Genomic DNA, 23,947 nt, shown 5'->3' on the forward strand with positions numbered 1-23,947 from the left:
AGGGAAAATACATTCAAAATGATCTTCTGATATCTCATAAATACGTGTGAGAAGAGGATGTAGAAAAGGGTTAAGACCGTAGACCGCCCTAAACAACCTCTCTGTAAGGGCCTCAAATGCCTTTAGGCCTCATTTACACGAGCGTGTGCGTTTTGCGCACGCAAAAAAACGCTGCGTTTTGCGTGCGCAAAAGGCAATTGACAGCTCCGTGTGTCATCCGTGTATGATGCGCGGCTGCGTGATTTTCGCGCAGCCGCCATCATAGAGATGAGGTAGTCGACGCCCGTCACTGTCCAAGGTGCTGAAAGAGCTAACTGATCGGCAGTAACTCTTTCAGCACCCTCGACAGTGAATGCCGAACACAATATACACCAACCTGTGAATAAAAAAAGACTTTCATACTTACCAAGAACTTCCTGCTTCCCCCAGTCCGGTCTCCCGGCCGTTGCCTTGGTGACGCGTCCCTCTCTTGTCATCCGGCCCCACCTCCCAGGATGACGCGGCAGGCCATGAGACCGCTGCAGCCTGTGATTGGCTGCAGCCTGTGCTTGGCCTGTGATTGGCTGCAGCTGTCACTTGGCCTGAATTGTCATCCCGGGAGGTCGGACTGGAGTAAGAAGCCGGGAGTTATCGGTAAGTCAGAACTTCTTTTTTTTTTTACACGTATATGTATATTGTGATCGAAAGTCACTGTCCATGGTGCTGAAACAGTTTAAGTCTTTCAGCACCGTGGGCAGTGACTGTCTCCTGACGTCGCGTACCCGAACATTTTTTGCCGGGTTCGGTTAAAACGAGTTCGGCCGAACCCGGTGAAGTTCGGTGCGCTCATCTCTAATTTGACACTCCGTTTGGATGTTTGTAACCAGAAAAGCACGTGGTGCTTTTCTGTTTACATTCATCCTTTTGACAGCTCTTGCGTGATTTTCGCGCATGCAACGCAGGACCGTCAGTGTGGCATGCGTTGTTTTCACGCACCCATTGAAGTCAATGGGTGCGTGTTGCGTGAAAAACGCAAGAATATAGAACATGTCGTGAGTTTTACGCAACGCACTCACGCTGCGCAAAATTCACGCATCGTCTAAACAGCCCCATAGACTATTATAGGTGCGTACGACACGCGTGAAAAGCACGCGCGTCGCACGCGCGTATAATACGCTCGTGTAAATGAGGCCTTAGGCAGAAGCCTCTGCTGCCTGCTCTGTATAGTAGAACACATTTCCTCTGCAGCTCTAATGTAAAACCCCACAAACTACTGAATTTTTTATCACACTGGGGAGACGTGCAGAGAAATTGAATAGTAAGAAAAGAAATACGGTGTGTGCAGTGTAAATCTAGTTTTGCCATTATGTAGTAAAATCTTTATACATTTTTTCCTTATGTGAACATAGTCTCAAAAAGGCATGAACTAAGTTATATTTATTCAAAACCCTTCTGGATATACAGTAAAAAGTTTTTTATCCAGCACTTCATATCCCATAAATCAGTCTAATCTTGCCTTGGTAGATTCGGAGGAATTAGCCGACAGTCTTCCCTGCATTAGTAATATTAGCACCCCTGCATCTCTTGTTGGAGCAGCATCAGTGCATCACAGTCACAGCAAAGCATGTGGATGAAGAAGTGAACGGAGAAGCGCCAGGGAGATATATATATATATATATATATATACCAATACAAAGACATGGGACCATGGGTAAGTATTTATCAACGATTACTTTCCATAAATATCTATCTCTAGATTACTTCTATCTCTACCAGAGGTGGACAAATTAGTGTCGATTTATAAAGCCCGTCTGATTTTATTTATTTTTTTTAGTGGCCAGGCTATAAGAAATCCCATAGACATTAACAGAAAATAACCCAAGTCCCTGGTAGATATGTGATATAAATATACTTTCCATTATGTTCCAGGAACATAATGTGAAAGATTACACAATGAGATTTAATGAATTTGGAAATCACCATAATAATCCAGGAAACCCAAAGATGACATGCTCCTAACAGACTCAGTATGGCCGACCCCCAGGGAATGGAACGTCGGCCATACACCATGCTTCCCAGATACACATACTTGTTTTGTCCTTTTGGGAGCTTCCCATTGGCTATTTCTCAGCAGATATGATCGACTAAAACTTGACAGATTAAATAATAAAAAGCAATTTGACAGATTATATGTTAAACTTCAAAGAAAAATCTAATTCTCCAGGCTGCCATGTTTTCAGAACAGTCTGGTATCTCACATTATATGAGGGAATTTCAATAATTTTTTTTATATTCTGAAAAGTAACTTCAAAGTCTCGACCAGTAGTCCTGTGTGGGTCTCCAGTTGTTGTGAAACTACTACTACCCCTAGCATGCTCTACCAGCCTGTGGCCGCCCATGCATGCTGCTTTGTAGGTTCACAAAAGTTGGAGAGCCACTGGTCGAGAACCTACAGTAGTTTTCAAAGCCTTGAGCGTATAGACTGTCCTCCAATTGGGTACCCCCACCCGTCATTAGTAACGGCCAACACAAGTGTTGCCGCCCAACAGTCCAGAAGGAGAATCTGCTTAGTTAGGCAATGATACTCTGCTGGTACCTTTATCTCTGTATAACAAAGCAGGTTTGCAGTGCTAGTAAAGTGGGGTGACTACTCCAGTGAAGGCTATAAAGGGGGTCATATTAGTTATTACGCCGCTTTCCCATAGGCGAACATATGGATGAGAAGAAATTTCAAAAACTTGACAGGATAACAGAAAAAGACCCAAATGACCATCTGTCAATGGAAATGGCGCCTCAGCTCTGGTATATGTTTAGGTCATTTATATTATTTGCAGTTGCTCCATGAAGTGCATTACTTTAATCAATTTCCATGTAGCAAAAGGTTTAGAAAAAAAATAATATTTGAAAAGACTCCTCGTGATTGATGGCCAGACCACAACGGAGGACGCTTACATTTAGCAGTGCAGCATCTGACATTAGGTAAATTGCCCCATTGAAACCACTTGCTATTGAATTAAAGCCTCTGCAGCCATGACAGCCGAGTGAAATGATTTTAGCAGGAATATTTAGAGAGCGCGCCTGTCGCTTGTGAACTCCGGAGGCATTTATCTGCTCCAAGGAAGCAATAAGAGCGAAATGACATTCTCTCTACATCTACTGTAGAACGAATGTTACATTTACATGAAAAAGCTTATGCTGACTGATAAGTGACTGAATGAGAAGTACACGACTGGTGGCAACAATGCAAATAGTCACCACCTGTGTCACATACACAGCTCTAACAAAGCAGCACAAAAATGTTTGACCCCGACACAAAAAAATGGGTGAATACATGCTAAAAATAAAGGCTGTACTCAAAGTCTATAGCGTATGTTCTATAGAAGATGGGGCAATAGAAGTCTGAATCAATGCACCAGGATTCCCATTTCATAGCAACCCCACAGGCAGCGGTCTAGGCTACATGCAATGGTACAAAGCCATATAGAACATGCCTAAGGCTGCGTTCACACAGAGTTTTTTTGCAGAAGGAAAATCTGCCTCAAAATTCTATTTGGAATTTTGAGGCAGATTTTGCTCTGCCTGCACACCGATTTTCACCCACGGCCATTGAGCGCCGCGGGCATAAAATGCTGTGAAATACGCTTTCTCTGCCTCCCATTGATGTCAATGGGAGATCAGAGGCGTAAACGCCATAAGATATGGCATCTCCCTTTCTCCCGCAAGCCCGTTTTTCCGCTCGCGGGAAAAAAACGCCTCCCACGCGATTTCCGCGTCAAAAAACTCTGTGTGAACTCCCCCTTAAAAAGACTTTCCACATTATTGTGAATAAACTAAAACAAGCACCATATCTGCTCATGGGTCTGTAATACGCAGTGGACTCATTCAGTTCTTGAGTGCAGATCTCAGGGACCATGACCACATGGGGCCACTCTGCAGGTTTACAAACCGCAGATCTAAGATATATTACAACAGGGGAGGACAAATTACTGTAGACATCAAGAGACTGTTTGATCTTATTTCCTGGTTGCTAAAAATAAGTCCCAAATTAGTCAAAAGAAATTAAATCTAAAAAGTTTGCCACGGTTGTGAAATCTTTAGGTGCATTCCAGGGATTCTTTCAGCCAATGAAAGCACAGGGGAACGGTAGTTCGGGGCGCCCACAGTCATCTTAAGAATATAGTTCCAATTTTAGGCTGTATTCAAATTGGCGTCATCCTCTACGTTGTTCTATTAAATTTTTTTACCGAAAATTGATGATTTTCCTCTCTGCTTTTTCGAGGACACTGTTGGATCAATCAAATCCTGATAATCTTTCATTCCTCAGCACTCTGGCTGTATGGGATCTCTGGAGTTCATATAATGGGGGCTCCGATTTGCCGTCAGCAGAAGACGTGATGTTTTTTGACGACGTACAGCCTTGTTTACCAGAGGTCTGCACAGATGTTTAACCAAGCAGAAAGGATTTGAAAAAGGAGTCTGCAAATTATCTCAAATCTCATGCGCAGCTTCCAAGGGGATTTGAAGAGAAGCTTCCCGCAACCACAAAATGACTGATAAATGGCAATCTCAGCAAGAAGCCACTGGCCTTTCCTGCACCACCAATAGTGATGTGGGCTGAAACCCTGAAGAGCAGAGGACTTGTTACTGAACAGATGTTTTCTCATAGTCTCCGCTGTAGAAACCAAAACAGAAACTCAGCTTCCGCAGTGGTTTCTATTCAGTCCTTGATACGAACGTTACAGCGAGCGGTGAATCTAAAAATACTGTAGTTTATCGAAAAAGAGCTACTAATATTCATACATATGTAACTGGCTCTGATGGATCCCAGACCCGGAGATATACAAGAAATAGTGATCCTGGGTGCAGATATTTTTAGGAGCTTGCGGTCAGTACAGTTGGCCTTACGCCACGGCTGACAAGCGTCCCTGAAGTTGGACCTTGTGCGATCAGGCTCTAATATCCAAGGGATTGTCTGTGATGAGAACGCCCCTCTAAGTGAAAGTGTCTGTTTAAGGAATATTTCTACATAAAATATCAGGCTGTTCGAAATCCTATTCAATAGCTATTTATAATAATAATATTTATTTATATAGCGCCAACATATTCCGCAGCACTTTACAATTCAAAGGGAACATGTACAGACAATATCAGACATTACACAGTGACAAAACTAATTAACAATCCAAACCAAAGGAATGAGGACCCTTCGCGCAAGAGCTTACAATCTAGGAGGAAATATGGTTCTAGTAATTTTCGCAAAAAAAAACAAAAAAAACTGAGTGACAACTAGCATGACCATCATTACATCTCCAACAGGGGTTGTCCCCTAGCTTTGAAAGGCTCCTTAAAGCAAATCTTCCTAGTTCTGCAATGGTAGAGGAAAGGAGAACATAGGACAAAGACAGATTTGCCATTTGAGAAAGATGGCACCCTCTATGTGAGCCATACTGGTGGTTACTCAGCTTTCCCAGAAATAGATATAACTACTATTAATTTCAATAGAATTATTAATTATGTAACAAACGGACATCTTGAAGAGGACCGGTCACTACGTCATAAGTTGAACTGATTATCTGACCTGAATAGCGCGGTCTCCCGGATTCCAGCACTGGGGTTTTTTTTTCTTCTTCCTAGACCCCTCCTTCTAGAGATATGGTTCACTGTTGTGTTGGGCACCTATATGCGAACTTGCTGTAGTTGACCAATCAGAGCGAGGCAGGTTGAGGGTAGTTCACGCCCTGTTGGCTAGCATCACACCCAGGAAAGCTAGCTCCACCCCGTTGGCAAACTACAGTAAATTAGCATGTAAGGAGACAAATCCTTGGAACAAGGGGGTCCAGGAAAAAAATTGAGATGGACTCAGGGAGACAGTGCTTTTCAGGTCAGTTAATCAGTTCAACTTATATGGCCTAGTGTCAAGTCCTCTTTAAATGAACACTACGTTTTCAAAATACTTATGCTAATCTAATATTATAACGGATATATATCAACTGTGTAATTTAAAGGAGTTGTCCAGTCCTAAGAAATTGATGGCCTATCTTCAGGATACGCCATACATACAGTGGAGGAAATAAGTATTTGATCCCTTGCTGATTTTGTAAGTTTGCCCACTGTCAAAGACATGAACAGTCTAGAATTTTTAGGCTAGGTTAATTTTACCAGTGAGAAATAGATTATATTAAAAAAAAATAAGAAAATCACATTGTCAAAATGATATATATTTATTTGCATTGTGCACAGAGAAATAAGTATTTGATCCCCTACCAACCATTAAGAGTTCAGCCTCCTCCAGACCAGTTACACGCTCCAAATCAACTTGGTGCCTGCATTAAAGACAGCTGTCTTAAATGGTCACCTGTATAAAAGACTCCTGTCCACAGACTCAATTAATCAGTCTGACTCTAACCTCTACAACATGGGCAAGACCAAAGAGCTTTCTAAGGATGTCAGGGACAAGATCATAGACCTGCACAAGGCTGGAATGGGCTACAAAACCATAAGTAAGACGCTGGGCGAGAAGGAGACAACTGTTGGTGAAATAGTAAGAAAATAGAAGACATACAAAATGACTGTCAATCGACATCGATCTCGGGCTCCATGCAAAATCTCACCTCGTGGGGTATCCTTGATCCTGAGGAAGGTGAGAGCTCAGCCGAAAACTACACGGGGGGAACTTGTTAATGATCTCAAGGCAGCTGGGACCACAGTCACCAAGAAAATCATTGGTAACACATTACGCCGTAATGGATTAAAATCCTGCAGTGCCCGCAAGGTCCCCCTGCTCAAGAAGGCACATGTACAGGCCCATCTGAAGTTTGAAAATGAACATCTGGATGATTCTGAGAGTGATTGGGAGAAGGTGCTGTGGTCAGATGAGACTAAAATTGAGCTCTTTGGCATTAACTCAACTCACCGTTTTTGGAGGAAGAGAAATGCTGCCTATGACCCAAAGAACACCGTCCCCACTGTCAAGCATGGAGGTGGAAACATTATGTTTTGGGGGTGTTTCTCTGCTAAGGGCACAGGACTACTTCACCGCATCAATGGGAGAATGGATGGAGCCATGTACTGTCAAATCCTGAGTGACAACCTCCTTCCCTCCACCAGGACATTAAAAATGGCTCGTGGCTGGGTCTTCCAGCACGACAATGTCCCGAAACATACAGCCAAGGCAACAAAGGAGTGGCTCAAAAAGAAGCACATTAAAGAGGCTCTGTCACCAGATTTTGCAACCCCTATCTGCTATTGCAGCAGATAGGCGCTGCAATGTAGATTACAGTAACGTTTTTATTTTTAAAAAACTAGCATTTTTGGCCAAGTTATGACCATTTTTGTATTTATGCAAATGAGGCTTGCAAAAGTACAACTGGGCGTGTATTATGTGCGTACATCTGGGCGTGTTTACTACTTTTACTAGCTGGGCGCTCTGACGAGAAGTATCATCCACTTCTCTTCACAACGCCCAGCTTCTGGCAGTGCAGATCTGTGACGTCACTCACAGGTCCTGCATCGTGTCGGCCACATCGGCACCAGAGGCTACAGATGATTCTGCAGCAGCATCAGCGTTTGCAGGTAAGTCGATCATATAGTATACAGCTTCCATTCCCGACTGTGTATTCAACTAGCGATATCTCCGGTTGTGTCACAGCTAGAACTGCGATCCTGGTGTCATATGTAAGATTAGAATCTTTAGAACTGCTGTTCTAGGTGGTCCACAGCCCGAGACATGGCTATTTGAAGCAGCACAGGCAGCGTATGGGTGCAAGCTCTGAGGGACAGACCAAAGTCCCAAATACACAGAAACCTGAAAAAGGAGCAGCAACTCAATAAATGGGTACTTTATTGCCCGTGCAATGTTTCAGCTCCGTTCACTAGAGCCTTTCCCAAGTATACAAGATAGATAGATAGATAGATAGATAGATAGATAGATAGATAGATAGATAGATTCACCTCTTCTATGTGTGCAGTGTATAGAAGACATAGCAGTAAGGCTGGGTTCACACGAGCACATTAACGTCCGTAATAGACGGACGTTTTTCGGGCGGAAGTCCCGGACCGAACTCAGTGCAGGGAGCCGGGCTCCTAGCATCATAGTTATGTACGATGCTAGGAGTCCCTGCCTTGCTGCAGGACAACTGTCCCGTACTGTAATCATGTTTTCAGTACGGGACAGTAGTTCCACGGAGAGGCAGGGACTCCTAGCGTCGTACATAACTATGATGCTAGGAGCCCGGCTCCCTGCACTGAGTTCGGTCCGGGACTTCCGGCCGAAATACGTCCGTCCATTACGGACGTTAATGTGCTCATGTGAACCCAGCCTTAGGCTTTGCCCACTAGCTCCGAGAAAACTGAGAATTCGAGATCGAGCCTGCACAGGGGAAAACTACTAAAAATTCATGGTACAAGTCATATAACGGCTAGAAATAGTTATTCCTCACGTACACACATATGACAGCTTATTCTGAAAAGTCACCTGAAAAGTCAGGTACGCTTTAAGGTTTTTTTTATATTGGTAATGGTTTTAATTTTAGGTGGAAATGCATTCATTAGCCTGGCGTTCGGTCCTCGGTCTCGCACGCTCCACATTTTGCTTACTCAGGTAAACCTGTAGCTTTAACATCAACAAATGCACTTCACAACTTCAAATAACCCTCAGACATTTCAATAAGAGCCCCCTCCCTCCAGTCTGCTTCACCGCAGGAATCTAGTGCTGGGCAGCCAATCTGATGTCAATTACTGTTTGCACCTGTCAGTGACTGCCCTGCCTGCCAATTACAACAGACCAAACAAGAGCGGCCGGGGATCAGAGGGAACACCACAGGGACGAGGGCTTTATAGCCTGTGCAGGTCGGCTTTTACCCAGCTAGAACTTGGCCGAAGCTACAACAACACAGACAGGTCTGAATAACATTACCCGTGTTGTGAGGGATTAACACTGGCTAGGTTCACACAGAAACAGGTGCCAACGAATAAAAATATAAAACAAAAAAATGTCTATGGTGCACGGGTTTTACATTTTGTTGTTTGTTTTAAATGATCGCACCGTTATTTCACTAAATGGAGATTATAATGTCCTACAAACGGTTTCCTCTAGCCCAAAACACGTTTTAAATGCAGAAAAAAATAATGAAGGGGAACAAAAAAAAAACAAAAAAAATACCAAACCACCAAGTAAGAACATTTTCATAAATACATTTCTGATACTTGGGCCTTGATACACCAAAACAAGTTCAACTTTTTACTTGTCAGAGCAGCAGTTTATGCTCTAGAGCTGTACTTCCTATTGGGATCACAAAATTGCAACTTTGGTTAACCATTTTGAAGGTTGTGGGCAACTGTTTTTTGTCAGTCAACCAGTTACCAAGCATGTCTTAAAGGGGTTTTCCCACAATTGAAATTTTTTCACCTATCAACAGGATAAGTGATAAATGTATAAATTGCTTAACGAGCATTTTGAATAAAGCAGCGTTTGTGCCGTTCGCTGCCGCTCCAGTCAATACCCATGGGGCCGACGGTGACAGGCGAGTACAGTGCTCAGCTATTTACATCAGCCTCCGACATTGAATCGAGTGGCAGCGCAAATGCACGACCGCTGCTTTATTCAAAACAATCCTCACTGCGATCGTGCAGAAAAAAGGAACAAGGGTCGGAACCCACGTTTTTATTGATCGATGGAGGTCCCAGTGGTGGGGCCCACAGGTATCCTACACTTTTCACCTATACTGTGGATAGGTGACAAATGTCCGTTGTGGGAAAAACCCTGTAAAGGGTTTTTAACCCCTTAATGACCGCCGATTAGCCTTTTCACGGCGGTCATTAATGGGCTTTATTCTACAGCGCCGCTATTCCACGGCGCTGCTGTAGAATAAAGTAAACAGAGCAGGGAGCCGTGAAATCTCCCTGCTCTCAGCTGCCAGAGGCAGCTGAGGGCTGGGAGCGTCCCTGCTCTGCCGGGTGAGATCGATATTAGTATCGATCTCACCCGTTTAACCCTTCAGATGCGGTGCACAATAGCGAGCACCGCATCCTAGTGGTTTTGGAGAGAGGGAGGGAGCTCCCTCTCTCTCCCACCGACACCCGGCGATAAAATCGCCGAGTGTCTGTGTCTTCTATGGCAGCCGGGGGTCTAATAAAGGCCCCCAGGTCTGCCTGGAGCGAATGCCTGCTAGATCATGCCGCAGGCATGACCTAGCAGATGCCTGTCCGTTTTAAACGGACAGGCAGTAATACACTGCAATACAAAAGTATTGCAGTGTATTATAATAGCGATCGGAGGATAGTGAAGTCCCCTAGTGGGACTAGTATAAAAGTAAAAAAAGTTTAATAAAAAAAAAAAAGTCAAAAAAAAATAAATGAAAAACCCACTTTTTCCCCTTACAAAATGCTTTGCTATTAAAAAACTACAATAAAGCAAAAAAGTTACACATATTTGGTATCGCCGCGTCCGTAACGACCCCGACTATAAAGCTGTTACATTATTTAACCCGCACTGTGAACGCCGTAAAAAATAAAATAAAAAACAATGGAAAAATTGCTGTTTTCTGTTAATCCTGACTTTAAAAAAATGTGATAAAAAGTGATCAAAAAGTCGCATCTACTCTCAAATGGTACCAATAAAAACTGCAAGTCGTCCCGCAAAAAACAAGACCTTATACAGCTATGCCGACGCAAAAATAAAAAAAGTTACAGCTCTTCGAATGTGACAATGGAAAAATTTAAAAAATGGCTTGGGCATTAGGGCCCAGAATGCCAGCAGGGGGAAGGGGTTAAGGAATAGAAAATCATAGCTGCTTTGTTCCAAAAATAACACCACGGCCATCCATAGGATGTGGCTGGTATTGCAGCTCAGCTCCTTTGAAGAGAATGGGGCTGAGCTGCAATACCACACACAACCTGTGGACAGTTGTGGTGCTGTTTGTGGAAGAAAGAAGCCATGTTGTAATCCTTGACAACTCCTTTAATTGAAATAAAAGTACTTCCTGCTCTCTTCCCCCTCTTGACCTCTGTGTTAGGCCCGGTTCACATTGAGTTTTTTTTACGCTGATTCTGGCACCAAAACAGTCTCTCATTGGCTTTTAACCGCTTGAGGTAAAAAAAAAAAGCAGCATGCTCTTTCTTGTTGTTTTCCGCCTCCAACCTCCAATTGAAATCAACGGGAAGCCGAGGAAGCTGTTTTTGCCCGTGGCGCTCAGTGGCCACGGCTGAAAAAGACTGCAGCAAGAAAGTACAGGCAGGTCAAAATCTGCCTGAAAATTCCTGAATAGGTTTTGAGGCAAAAAAACTCAGTGTGAACAGGGTCTTTTGTCCCATGCACACGGACGTGCTTTTGCGGGCGCAATTTCCCCGAAAGTCCACGGGAGAATTGCGGCTCCATTCATTCCTATGGGGCCATGCACACGACCGTGGTTTCCACAGTCCGTGCATGGTCCAGGCTCATAGGAAATAATGGACGCGGCCATGTGCACGGCCAACGATTTGCGGACAGCTCGCGGGTGACTCTCCGCCCCGGGCCAACCCGAAAATCACGGCTGTGCACATGGCTACGGTCATGTGCATGAGGTCTTAGTCTGCAGTCTCGGTTCACACCTTCGTTTTACATTTTCCACCAGGGGTTCCAGCAAAAAATGAACAGTCTGCACCACTATTCTGGATGTAAAACCTGCTGAAACCAGACAGACACATTAAACGTCCACGAGGCCCATCAGGATCCAATTGAAAACCAATCCGACACAGCTGCCATAGTGTGTCAGAATTGTCCTGTGTAGTGGAAGAGCATCAGTGGTCCTGCATTGGGACACATAATGGAGGTTCATAAAGACAACGGTCTTGGACATTTTACACACAGTCTATATGGGATCATTTATGCGCTTAGAATATTTAGTTAGCGGTTTTATTTATGAATATATATATTTTTTATTATGTATTAAAAAATTTGATAGACAACGGCTTATTTCCTTAAAAGAAAAAAACCCACCTGCACATGTGTGTTTGGAAAGTACAATGGTTACACGTAAGAAAAACACTGGCAAGCGTTGAATATACAAAAAGAAAATGCAGTTTCAATACCAGTTACGGCAAAAGTTTACCGTAAAGTACAGCCAAAAGTATGCCATCTTACATAGCGAGAGAAGCATGACATCAAAGTTTAGATGCATATCATCCATTCATACAATGAATCTAAGGCAGAATTCACACATTGCAGATTTGTTGCAGATTTTACCCTTTGCAGTGTAAAAGGGTAAGATCTGAGTCAAATCTGCAACAAATCCGCAACGTGTGAATTCTGCCTTAGATTCAGATTTGACTCAGATCTTACCCTTTTGCATTGCAAAGGGTAAAATCTGCAACAAATCTGCGATGTCTGAACTCAGCCTTCGTCTCTCAATGTCAGATGGCAAGTCACATGACCTAGAAATGCTGGGCTCTTCATGTCCCACTCCGACCAAGCCAACTCACGGGCGAACACTTTAGTGGACATGCCACTAGATAGATATGCCGCCTTCCTGCTTTATTCAGCCCGATACTAGAAGGCCTGATCTGCGGATGGCATGAATACAGATGTTAACCAGCTAAATATATAGCACTAAATCGCTGAGCTATCGAGTGGTCACAGATCAATATTAATCGGATTTAATATTTAAAGGAAACCGGTTACCAGAATTTCACCTATTGGACTCTCCTTCTTATGCCCACCCACCGCTGAAAACTGGACCGCCCTGAATGTCGAAACATTATCTGATACAGCGCACAACACGCCTGTAATGTATTGTCTGATACCCTTCCCTGCTTCGTCTGGGCCTCGAATCTAGCTACTGCGCCGCTATTGTGCACACGCACCAGAACATTGATGAGCAAGCACGGGATTTCGTGTGTGCTGGGGGAAGGAGAGGAGCTGTCAATCAAAAGTAGGAGTATCCTTTGTACTTCTCTTACATATGTGTGGAGGTTTTTTTTTTGTTTTTGCTAAAAGTTTTAAAAGGTGAAAATAAATTATTTTTAAGGAAATAAGTCAGAGTGGCTATCATAGGTTATCTGGTTTTTTTTCTACTGCTATAGGTCTTAATCATGCGCATATATTACTGTTAATCAAAGACAATAACAAAGCATAGTCTCATATTCTAAAAATTCTTCAGCAGCTTTAAAAGATTTTTTATTTTGTATTTTCCCCAGATTCCCAGCATGATTTCTTCACATGAAATTAAATATCCCACTTCGAGCCATTCATTATATTTGTGAATGCTTTACCAGCTGAATGGGATAAAGGGAAGCCGCAGTCGAGCGCCCACATGCCGTGTTATTTCAGTGAACCCTACAGAGCGCCAGTCTACACATTTACAAAGCAGCACACATGACAAGTGAACGAGAGCCAGGTTGTCCATGTTCATTATTGTAACCAGCATCCCTCCACTTTATTAACGTGTGTGTAAAGAGTAAGCAGCGAGACGTGTTCTCTCTATTGGCACAATTCCAGAAAGCGTAAAAAACGCGGAAAGAGACATCTGTATGTGGCTATATGAATAAAAGCATGAAGCCGCAGAGAGTCACAGAACTCCTCGTTGGCATTTAACGTTCTTTGCACTTCTTATAAATAGAATAATAAAAGAAAGTAAGTAAAACTCTAGCAAACTCCAATGGGCTGTAAGCAATGATTTCTACTGGTCCAAGCCCCATGGCAATAGGTCATTTAGTATGTGGTCCCGAAAAAAAAAAAACTCCCATGCACCAAAAATCCATATCAATTAGATAACCCCCACCTACGACAAAGATGGGTTCTATGCTGGAAGTTGAAGTCACATATGGCTCTTGGAGTGAATGGGTGCACAACAGCAAAACAAAAAGGTTGTCAAACTAGGACTATATCACATGATACAAGTCTCGGTATGGAATTGAATACATATACACAGGACTAGTTACAGGATCCTGATCAGCACAAGAGGAAAAATATTAGATATACTTAAAAAAAAAAATCAAAAAAAAAATCTGTCTTACCAGATTCTTAAAAAGTGCAGTGAGTTCCTTGGTGAAGACGGAGAATTTCAGGAAGGCTGTGCCCAAATCCGGGTCATCTCTACATACACAGCTGCTTCCAAATTTTTCCAGTGCTTGGGTATACTGCTCTTCATTCTCTACGTGGGCTTTAAAGAGAGAAAAAACATCCATTAAGGTCTGAGCACACAGTCCCTTATGACATAGTCAAGAAAGCCAAAGAGGAAAGAAAACTGAAAAACAAACAAATTTTTTTTTTACATATTTTAGGACATAAGGCTCACATATCTGGTGCCCCCTTTCATAACTATACAATGTTCTAAAATTTGTTACTCAAGCAATGATCTCAGGGACCTAGGCTGTAGATGGGTGAAGTTCTTAAATGGGTTCTCCACTTTGGACAATTCAATTCTCTTAGAAGGGTACTATTACAATACATTGACCACAGGGTATCTTGCTGCTGGGATCCCCAGCAATCAGCTGTAATCTGTGTGGGAACACAAGTATTCAATTCCCCTGCAGTGCCACCACAGGTGAAATGAAGCATTACAAAGTGCCCATTAAAATCAAAGCGCGGACATGCTGGTTCCTTCAAAGTGATGGACGCTCTTCTTACGCACTCTCTAGTTGATAGATGTGAGTCCTGCATAGGGGACCGACTAGATCAATTCCTTGAAAGGTTATTTTGAAAACGGGTTTTCTTTACTCTTTTAATTTAGATGCAAACATCCAAATAGTGTGTTCTGCAGACATATATACATCAAGATTTCAACGAACGTAGAATTATGACTGTATGGACCGCATATGAATGCTCTGTAAATACTGTACCAGAGATCAGAGCTATATTATGTAATTCGTAGGCATTAAAGTGTATTGCATCACCCTAAAGCTGGCTATGGACATGAGACTAACTGGTTGTTGGCCAATAGTTGAAGAAAACAATATAAGATCTGGTGTTTTGGTTGAGATCTCAAATCCTTGGAAAGCCTAAGAATACCTACTCGCACTAGAAGCAGCCATGCGGTGTTAAACACGTTCCAGCAATGTACCGGAAATTTTTTCCCTGGAGTCCTCAATGCCTACCTCTTCATACTTTAGAACATATGAGCAATAGCTTGGGAAAAGGGGTTTTGTTAGGGTGTCTTGCCTCTGGCTGGGAAGCAGCTTGCTTCAGCAGAAGGAACAGCTCCATCAGTTGAAACCATGTAAGGAGAAGCCCTGTCCCTTAAAGGGAACCGGTCAGTTACTTTATGCTGCCCTCTCTGAAAGCAGCGAAAAGTAGTGACAGACACACTGATTATAGTGGTCTGTCACTTATGTCTGATAGCGAGTGAGAGTCCGGCGCATTCACGAGCTGCCGCTTCCCCCGCCCAGCGATGTTTGACAGCTTTCAATCATTGCCAGCTAGGCAGGGAGAGCGGCAGCTCATGAATATGCCACACTCCTTCCTCCCAGCGCAATGAGAGCACTGTAACGTTCTAAATGTAAGCTATCTCATAGCACTTAAAGAGGCTCTGTCACTACATTATAAGTGCCCTATTCCCTACATAACGTGATCGGCGCTGTAATGTAGATAAGTGTTTTTTATTTTGAAAAGCTATAATTTTTGAGGAAGTTATGAGCAATTTTAGATTTATGCTAATTACTTTCTTAATGCCCAACTGGGCGTTTTTTAAGTTTTGACCAAGTGGGCGTTGTAAAAAGGAGTGTGACGAAGACCAATCAGCGTCATACACTTCTCTCCATTCACGTCCATTAGTATTCACAACACAGCGTGATGTCGCAAGATCACGCTGTGCTGTCACATACACCCACATCAACTTTACTGAAGTGTCTCGACAGTGAATAGACATCACCTCCAGCCAGAACGCAATATCTATTCACACTCCCGACACGTCGGTAAAGTTTATGTGGGACTTAATTGCTGCAAGATCACGCTACTGCTGTCATTCATAGCGTGATCTCGCGAGATCACGCTGTGTAGCAATTAAGTCCCATACAAACATTACCAAAGTGTCGGGAGTCTGAATAGATATTGCGTCCTGGCTGGAGATGATGACTATTCACTTTCAAGACACTTCAGTAAAGTTAATGTGGGTGTATGTGACAGCACAGCATGATCTCGCTAGATCACGCTGTGCTGAGTACAAATGGACATGAACGGAGAGACGTGTATGACCATGATTGGTCAGCGTCATACACTTCTCTTTACAACTGTAATTAATAACCTCCAGATACAAGAGTAATACTGGGCTAGGTACTGTTCTAAAAGAACATCCTCCCTTCTATAATGATTAGGCAACTCTATAATAGATACATCTATACACAAGAATACAGAGTCTGAAGCCAATTTATATAAAACTGTATAACAACTTTATTTAAATATACAAAACAACAAACCTGTTAAAAAGGTATATGACAGGAGAAACGCTATGTATAATAAACACAGAAAAACACCAAGACAACCAGAAATGTCAATCCCTATTGTATGGGCAACTGCAAGGGTAACACTTGTATGGAGTATCAGTAATCTAAATCTATATAAGTGCTCATTAATATGCAGGACATGCAACGTCCAGCAATAAAAGTGTTGTAATAGAGAAATAGATGTAGACCATGCATTAAATAAGAATTAGATAAGTAAAGTGTTCTTACCCATAAAGGTGATCTCTGGTGCACCTGGTGAACTGTTATACAGTTTGATATAAATTGGCTTCAGACTCTGTATTCTTGTGTATAGAACTTCTCTTTACAACGCCCACTTCGTCAAAAGTTAAAAAACGCCCAGTTGGGCATTAAGATAGTAATTAGCATAAATCTAAAATTGCTCCTAACTTCCTCAAAAATGATAGTTTTTAAAAATAAAAAATAGTGTTATCTACATTTCAGCGCCGATCACATTATGTAGGAGATAGGGCACTTATAATGTGGTGACAGAGATTCTTAAAGAGGTACTCCAGTTTAGAAAACACATTTTTATATATCATATGGGAATTCTGAGTTAAAGAGGCTCTGTCACCACATTATAAGTGCCCTATCTCCTACATAAGGAGATCGGCGCTATAATGTGTGACAGTAATGCTTTTTATTTAAAAAAACGATCTATTTTTACCACTTTATTAGCGTTTTTAGATTTATGCTAATGAGTTGCTTAATGCCCAAGTGGGCGTATTTTCACTTTAGACCAAGTGGGTGTTGTACAGGGGAGTGCATGACGCTGACCAATCAGTGACCAATCAGCATCATGCACTCCTCTCCATTCATTTACACAGCGCATAGGGATCCTGTTAGATCCTTATGTGCTGTCTTAGGGTATGTGCACACACACTAATTACGTCCGTAATTGACGGACGTATTTCGGCCGCAGGTACCGGACCGAACACAGTGCAGGGAGCCGGGCTCCTAGCATCATAGTTATATACGCTGCTAGGAGTCCCTGCCTCTCTGCAGGACAACTGTCCCGTACTGTAATCATGTTTTCAGTACAGGACAGTAGTTCCACGGAGAGGCAGGGACTCCTAGCGTCGTACATAAGTATGATGCTAGGAGCCCGGCTCCTTGCACTGTGTTCGGTCCGGGACTTGCGGCCGAAATACGTCCGTCAATTACGGACGTAAATAGTGTGTGTGCACATACCCTTATACTAACACATTAACAATACTGAAGAGTTTAGACAGTGAATAGACATTCCACGGGATGTCGATTCACAAACTCTGCACTTCGTTACTCTGTCTGTGGTAGTTACAGCAGAGGACGCATAATCTCGCGAGATTACGCGGTAAATGACAGGTTACAACGAGATCACGCTTCCTCTGCTGTAACTACCACAGACAGAGTAACGAAGTGCAGGGATTGTGAATAGACATCCCGTGGAATGTCTATTCACTGTCTAAACACTTCAGTATTGTTAATGTGTTAGTATAAGACAGCACATAAGGATCTAGCAGGATCCCTATGCGCTGTGTAAATGAATGGAGAGGAGTGCATGATGCTGATTGGTCAGCGTCATGCACTCCCCTGTACAACACCCACTTGGTCTAAAGTGAAAATACGCCCACTTGGGCATTAAGCAACTCATTAGCATAAATCTAAAAACGCTAATAAAGTGGTCAAAATAGATCGTTTTTTTAAATAAAAAGCATTACTGTCACCTACATTATAGAGCCGATCTCCTTATGTAGGAGACAGGGCACTTATAATGTGGTGACAGAGACTCTTTAATAGAGGGGGTCTCCACCACCTGGCCAGAGTGGAGAGCAGTTATGAAGAGTCTCACACGCTGGAGGATGGCCCTGTCCTGCATTACATAGACAACCCATTGATATGAATGGGTACTGTGTAATGCTGAATTTCCCCTGTGGTGGCGCTGCAGGGAAATTGAGCATTTACTGTCAGGTTTCCCCACAGATTACAGCTAATCGCTGGGGGTCCCAGCAGGGGGACACATTGTGATTTTTTTGCCAAAGGACCCTTCTAACAAGTAGGGATTGTCCAAAGCGGAGAACAACTTTGACTAGCAGACATAAATCAACAGACAGACAGAATATTTAAGTAACAAAAAATAAAATAAAAAAAACACAGGGCAACCAAGGAAGATCAATAAACCAAAAAGTCTCCTGAAGGTCAGTGCACAGTGTACTCGTATAAAGATATTAAAGTTGAGACACGATGATGAAAGCCGGTATTTCCACGAGATTTGCAGTAACGTCTCTACATAACACTGACTGACACACAAACACATAAACCATAATTTGTAATTTATTGCAGAGACAGAAAATCACTTACAAGAATGAGCGAAGGAAAGATTAAAAAGAAAAAAAAACATACCGGATCTTCAATCAAATCCCTACTCTCAAGATCAGAGTTGACTGAAATAAACAACTCATTTTCATCTCCCGGGAGGCACAGATGAATATATTTTCATGAAGCATATTTTATATGACAGGGAAGAGAACTACATGTCTAGATTAAAGCATCAAAAAAAAGGAGGCAATTGCCCCAGGTCCCCCACCACAATGGTCTAAATTGACATAATGGCCTCACTGTGCTATTATTTAGGAACCTATTATTCGAAAACTAATATTTTAGCACTTTGACACTGTTGTGCATTTGCTATACAACACTAATAAAGGCAATGTATGACATTATAGGATCATTGTATGGTATGGTTATTTAGCACTAAATGCACTATAAGGCATGGGTATTGGTTCAGTACTCCAAAAGTATTACTCTTTCCTCCTTCCAAAATAAAAAAAATTAAAAAAAAAGTCATGCTTGCCCAGGGGCCTTCACAGACTTTGGACTGACTTTAGGTATACACAATATAGGACTGGTAATGATACCTACACTGAAAAGCTAATTTATTAGAGACACCCATCTAGTAGCACGTTTAACTTCCTTTCGCCTTCAGAACCACAGCAAATCATCGTGGCATGGATTGCACTAGGTGTTAAAAATCCTTCTGCAGTAATATTGCCCATGCGGACAGGATAGCTTCTCGCAGTTGCCCATTTGTCCTTCTGCCATAGGGTAAACATCCGCCATGAAGGAATGAACTTGGTCAACCACAATGCTTAGGCAAGTCCTACTGTCCAAACGTCTATCCCAGGTATCAAAAACTCAGGGTGTGCCAAGTAAACATTCTCCAGACTATTAATTGACATCCACCAGCCTGAACTGTTGAGATCTGACAAGAAGAGTTCATCCATTCATGCTGTTTGCGCCAAATTCTGACCCTCCAATCAGCATGGTGCAAAATCTGAATTTCAGATTCATCTGACCAAGCCATGTTTTTCCACTGCTCCCACTGGAGTCCTGCTATTCTGTTTTCCTTAGACCGCAATGGCACTCAAACTGGTGACCTGCTGTTCTAGCCCATCTTTATTAAGGAGCAACGACTTTTGCGTTCGGACACGTTAGTAGGAGCACCAGCATTGTATTCGGCTGCAGTTTGCTTGACTGTGCCCGCATGTTCATCAGAAGGATTGACATCCTCCTATGACCCCTTTTGTCGCCGAGTTGTTGAGGTTCACAGGATCCCCTGTCGATGCATGTTTTACCTCAATCACATAATTCTTGACATACTCTCGACATTGTTGCATGAGAAAATCCCAAAAGGTTGGCAGTTTTTGAAATGCTGGCCCTGACTAGTTCATCACTAATGACCATTCAGTTCGAAATGGCTCAGATCGCTCAATTTTCCAATTCTAATGTGGATTCACACTGAAACTGAACCACGGAAAACGTGCTCACTTTTATGCTGCACTTCTGGGTCACGTCTAATTTCCATACAGGGAAGCTTCAATGGTGGAAGGGCAGGCGTCATATTGACCTACAAATTATTCTTGTTGTTTAAAAAAATACGGTCGTCACAGCCTCACCTCTGCTACCGTAATATGATTTCACTTCACAATTGTAGAATGGAAACCGTTATCAACTGTAATCTGTACCGAAAGATGGAACAAATTTTCACGAAACTGAACCAATCGTTTTTCGAAACAAACATAAATCAGTGACAATTGTCTTCATAACCGTCACACATATGGGCACCTTAAAAGCTATATACACCTTCGAAAGCTATTTATTTTATAATCATATATAAAAATGTCAGTGTGTTTGGTGCAACTTTCTAATTACTCTGACACGCAGGATCGAGCGATTACCGATCACCTCTAAGTTCATAACTTAGAGGTGATCGATTACAGGTGCATCCTGCGTGTCAGAGGCAGGCAGGACCTGCTGACACTGAACCCGTCAGTCCCGCTGACCTGATGGATACAGCATCCAGAGCAAGATACTGCTGCCCTGAATACGTATACAAAGCAGCCATAACAAATAATTTAACACAATTAGAAAGTTGCACCAAACACACTGAGAATCAAAAAATATATACATATAGTAAAAGTGTGTGAGAGATTGATATTATATATATATTAGAAAGTTGCACCAACAAAACGGATACAGACTCAGTGTCAGTGTCAGTGTCAGTGTCAGTGTCAGTGTCAGTGTCAGTGTCAGTGTCAGTGTCAGTGTGTGTGTGTGTGTGTGTGTGTGTGTGTGTGTGTGTGTGTGTGTGTGTGTGTGTGTGTGTGTGTGTGTGTGTGTGTGTGTGTGTGTGCGCGCTGCAACTTTCGAATAGGTTTTTATTAAATTATTTGATACGGCTGCTTTGTATACTGTATTCAGAGGAATCAAGTACCCTTGATTTTTTCCACCTTAATTACTATTGAGTGCTGCCTGTTTTTTGTTTGCTGTATACCTGGGACTTTCCATATCCCTTTCTAAATGGGGTTCGTTATTGGAGAAGGTCTTCGTTATTTCAGGTTGCTTAGTTTCTGCTTCCAGGATGGTTTGTAGCTGCCGCAAAGGGGTATTCAAGCCTTTAGCATTTTTCACCTATCCAATGGATAGGTGAAAAACGCTGCATCGGGGACCCCCACCAAATCTCTAGAAGGGGGGACCCTGGTCCCCAGTTCACCCCAGCCGCAGGCAAGAAGGCGTTGGAATGGAGCGGAGGCCGGGCATGGGGCATGCTGCTCCATTCAAAGTATTTGACGCTGACGGAAACAGCGGTCGGGCACCCCCCCCCCCCCACCCGATGTACCATTATTCGCCTATCTAGTGTACAGGTACAAAAATAAAAAACTCTTAAAGGCTGGAATACCCCTTTAATGCTGAATAGTGGTAATGTGAACAACTAAAGTTGCCCATAGACTATAAAAGTTTTTCTGCCGATGATAAAAGAGGATTCTGCCGGCCATTTAATATAGATTGATGCAGCCACGGTGCCTTTTTAACATGGGTTTTTTTGTTTTGGTTGATGAACACCCGTTGAGAGACATGCGAGTTTATCTACCAAAACCAAAAAATGCATGTTAAAAACTAACAAAAACGCACAGTGTGAACGGAGTCTATCCACCGTATTCATCCAAACAAATCGGACACCCTAAGGCCTTATTCACACGAACGTTTCCTTTTTTGCGAGCATAAAAAAACGCAGCGTTTTTCCTGCATTGCAATTCCGTGTGACATCTGTCTGTGGTGCTGGTCAGCGTATGTCATGCTTTTCTTACGTCAGCAAAATAAACTGAAGGAGGTAGTTTTCTTTTTCTCATCATTTCTTTAGCAACTATTGCGCGAATCACGCACAGCACACGGATGTGCGTCCGTGTGAGGCCGGGGTTTTCACGCACCGATTGACTTCTATAGGTGCGTGAGGCACAAAAAACGCACACGAATAGGACATGCAGTGAGTTTCCTGCAGCGGCCACACTCTGCGTGAAAAACACTGAATGTTTGAATGGCCCCATTGACTTACATAGGTCCGTGTGACGTAGGGATGCACGATGCATAGAAACTTCGATACTGTTTCGATACTCTGCATCCCCAAACGGTTCGATACCGTTATTTCGGCCGCACAGCTAAGTATAGTAACACATGAATGTATGAGAGCGGGGCTGCCGCTGTGTGATACAGTCGTTGCTGCGCTCCTAAGTCCTGATAACAAGTCCAGGATGATGCGATGCGGCTGGCGCTGCACTAATGATTGCCGGCACTGAAGACAGAACATGGCGGGCGCACTGCAAAACACCCCCATGTTTTGTCTTCAGTGCCTAAACTGCCGCCCATTACTGCAGCGCCGGCACGCACTTCCTGTCAGGAGCGGGGCAATGACTATTACACAGCTGCAGCCCCGCTCTATAATGGCGGAGATCAGAGAAACCTCTCATCTCCGCCGTTATTCCCGTGAATGCTGCGATCACAGCAGACTGCAGCATTAAGGGAAAATGAGAAGGGGGGATGCCACTTGGATTGCGTCACAGGGAACTCCTGTGACGCGATTGAGGGACATACCATATATGGCCAGACAGCCATTATAGGACCTCAGGGCTGTCCTACCATATTTCCTGTTGTTCGGACATACCTAAGTATGCCCTAACAACTGCCTGTGTACTATCAGTACACAGGCTAATGTACTGTAATATAGATATATGCCAGTACATTAAAATTTAAAAAATAAAGTAAAAACAAAGTAATGTTAAATTTTTAAAAAATACACATACACCTTTTTTACAATAAACATTCAAATAAGTCTCAATACATAAAATATTCACATTCAGTATTGGCGCGGCCGTAATAACCTGCACAACCATTTTTTTTTGCATCATTTATGATGTCTACGCTGTAAAAAAAATAAACTAAAAACTGCTTTCTATCACTTAATGTGAGGCACGAGGTGTGATGAATTTAACCTCCATGTGCCTCACATTAATAGTTATTAACCCCATCATGTACCTCACACATTAACCCATTATGGCTGAGAAACATGATGGGCTTAATTACTATTAATGTGAGGCACGTGGAGGTTAAATTCATCATCACACCTCGCGCCTCATCAGAAAATGGAAGAACTTTTTTTTTTCTTTTATTACTGTTGGCAAAGTATCGAAATCGCAATAAACTAAGTATTGGTATCGAAGTCCAAATTCTGGTATCGTGACATCCCTAGTGTGACGTGCGTTATTTTCACACGCGTAACACGGACGTGAAATAGGCCTAATTCACACGAGCCTAAGTGTCAGCTAAATGATCTTTCCACAGACAATCATTTTATATCTGTGGTAGCAGACTGCCAGAGAAACCGAAAAGACAATAAAAAATAATAAAATCAAAAGACACGCTAGAACATCTTCCTTTAATTAAACCAACCAACAGAAGATGCTCATTTCCGTTAGGGCACCTTACAGGTATTCGGATTTGAAAAAAAAAAAAAAAAGAAGACATTTAAAAGAGTTATTTTTCCACAAACAGTGCCACTCTTGTACACAAAGTGCGTGGTATTGCAGCTCAGCCTTATTCACTTGAAGGAGGCGGTCCAATACCACACGCGTCCATGGACAAGAGCAGCACGGTTTCGGGGGGGAGGGGGCTGCAGTGCAGACTATTGTCTAATCCGGGACAAATCCTTTAATAATTCTAAACT

General features: G+C 42.7%; 1 protein-coding gene across 3 annotated transcripts in view; it reads right to left on the minus strand.

The window, feature by feature from the left end:
* ASAP2 (ArfGAP with SH3 domain, ankyrin repeat and PH domain 2) overlaps positions 1-23,947 on the minus strand; it is a 217,378-nt gene that overhangs the window by 109,135 nt on the left and 84,296 nt on the right. For all 3 annotated transcript variants that reach the window (XM_075861122.1, XM_075861123.1, XM_075861125.1), the window contains exon 3: positions 13,969-14,114. In XM_075861122.1, the coding sequence (XP_075717237.1) occupies positions 13,969-14,114 (146 nt within the window). The remainder of the gene's footprint in view (positions 1-13,968; positions 14,115-23,947) is intronic.

Source organism: Rhinoderma darwinii, chromosome 4 (genome assembly GCF_050947455.1).
Source record: "Rhinoderma darwinii isolate aRhiDar2 chromosome 4, aRhiDar2.hap1, whole genome shotgun sequence".
Classification (NCBI taxonomy): Eukaryota; Metazoa; Chordata; class Amphibia; order Anura; family Rhinodermatidae; genus Rhinoderma; species Rhinoderma darwinii.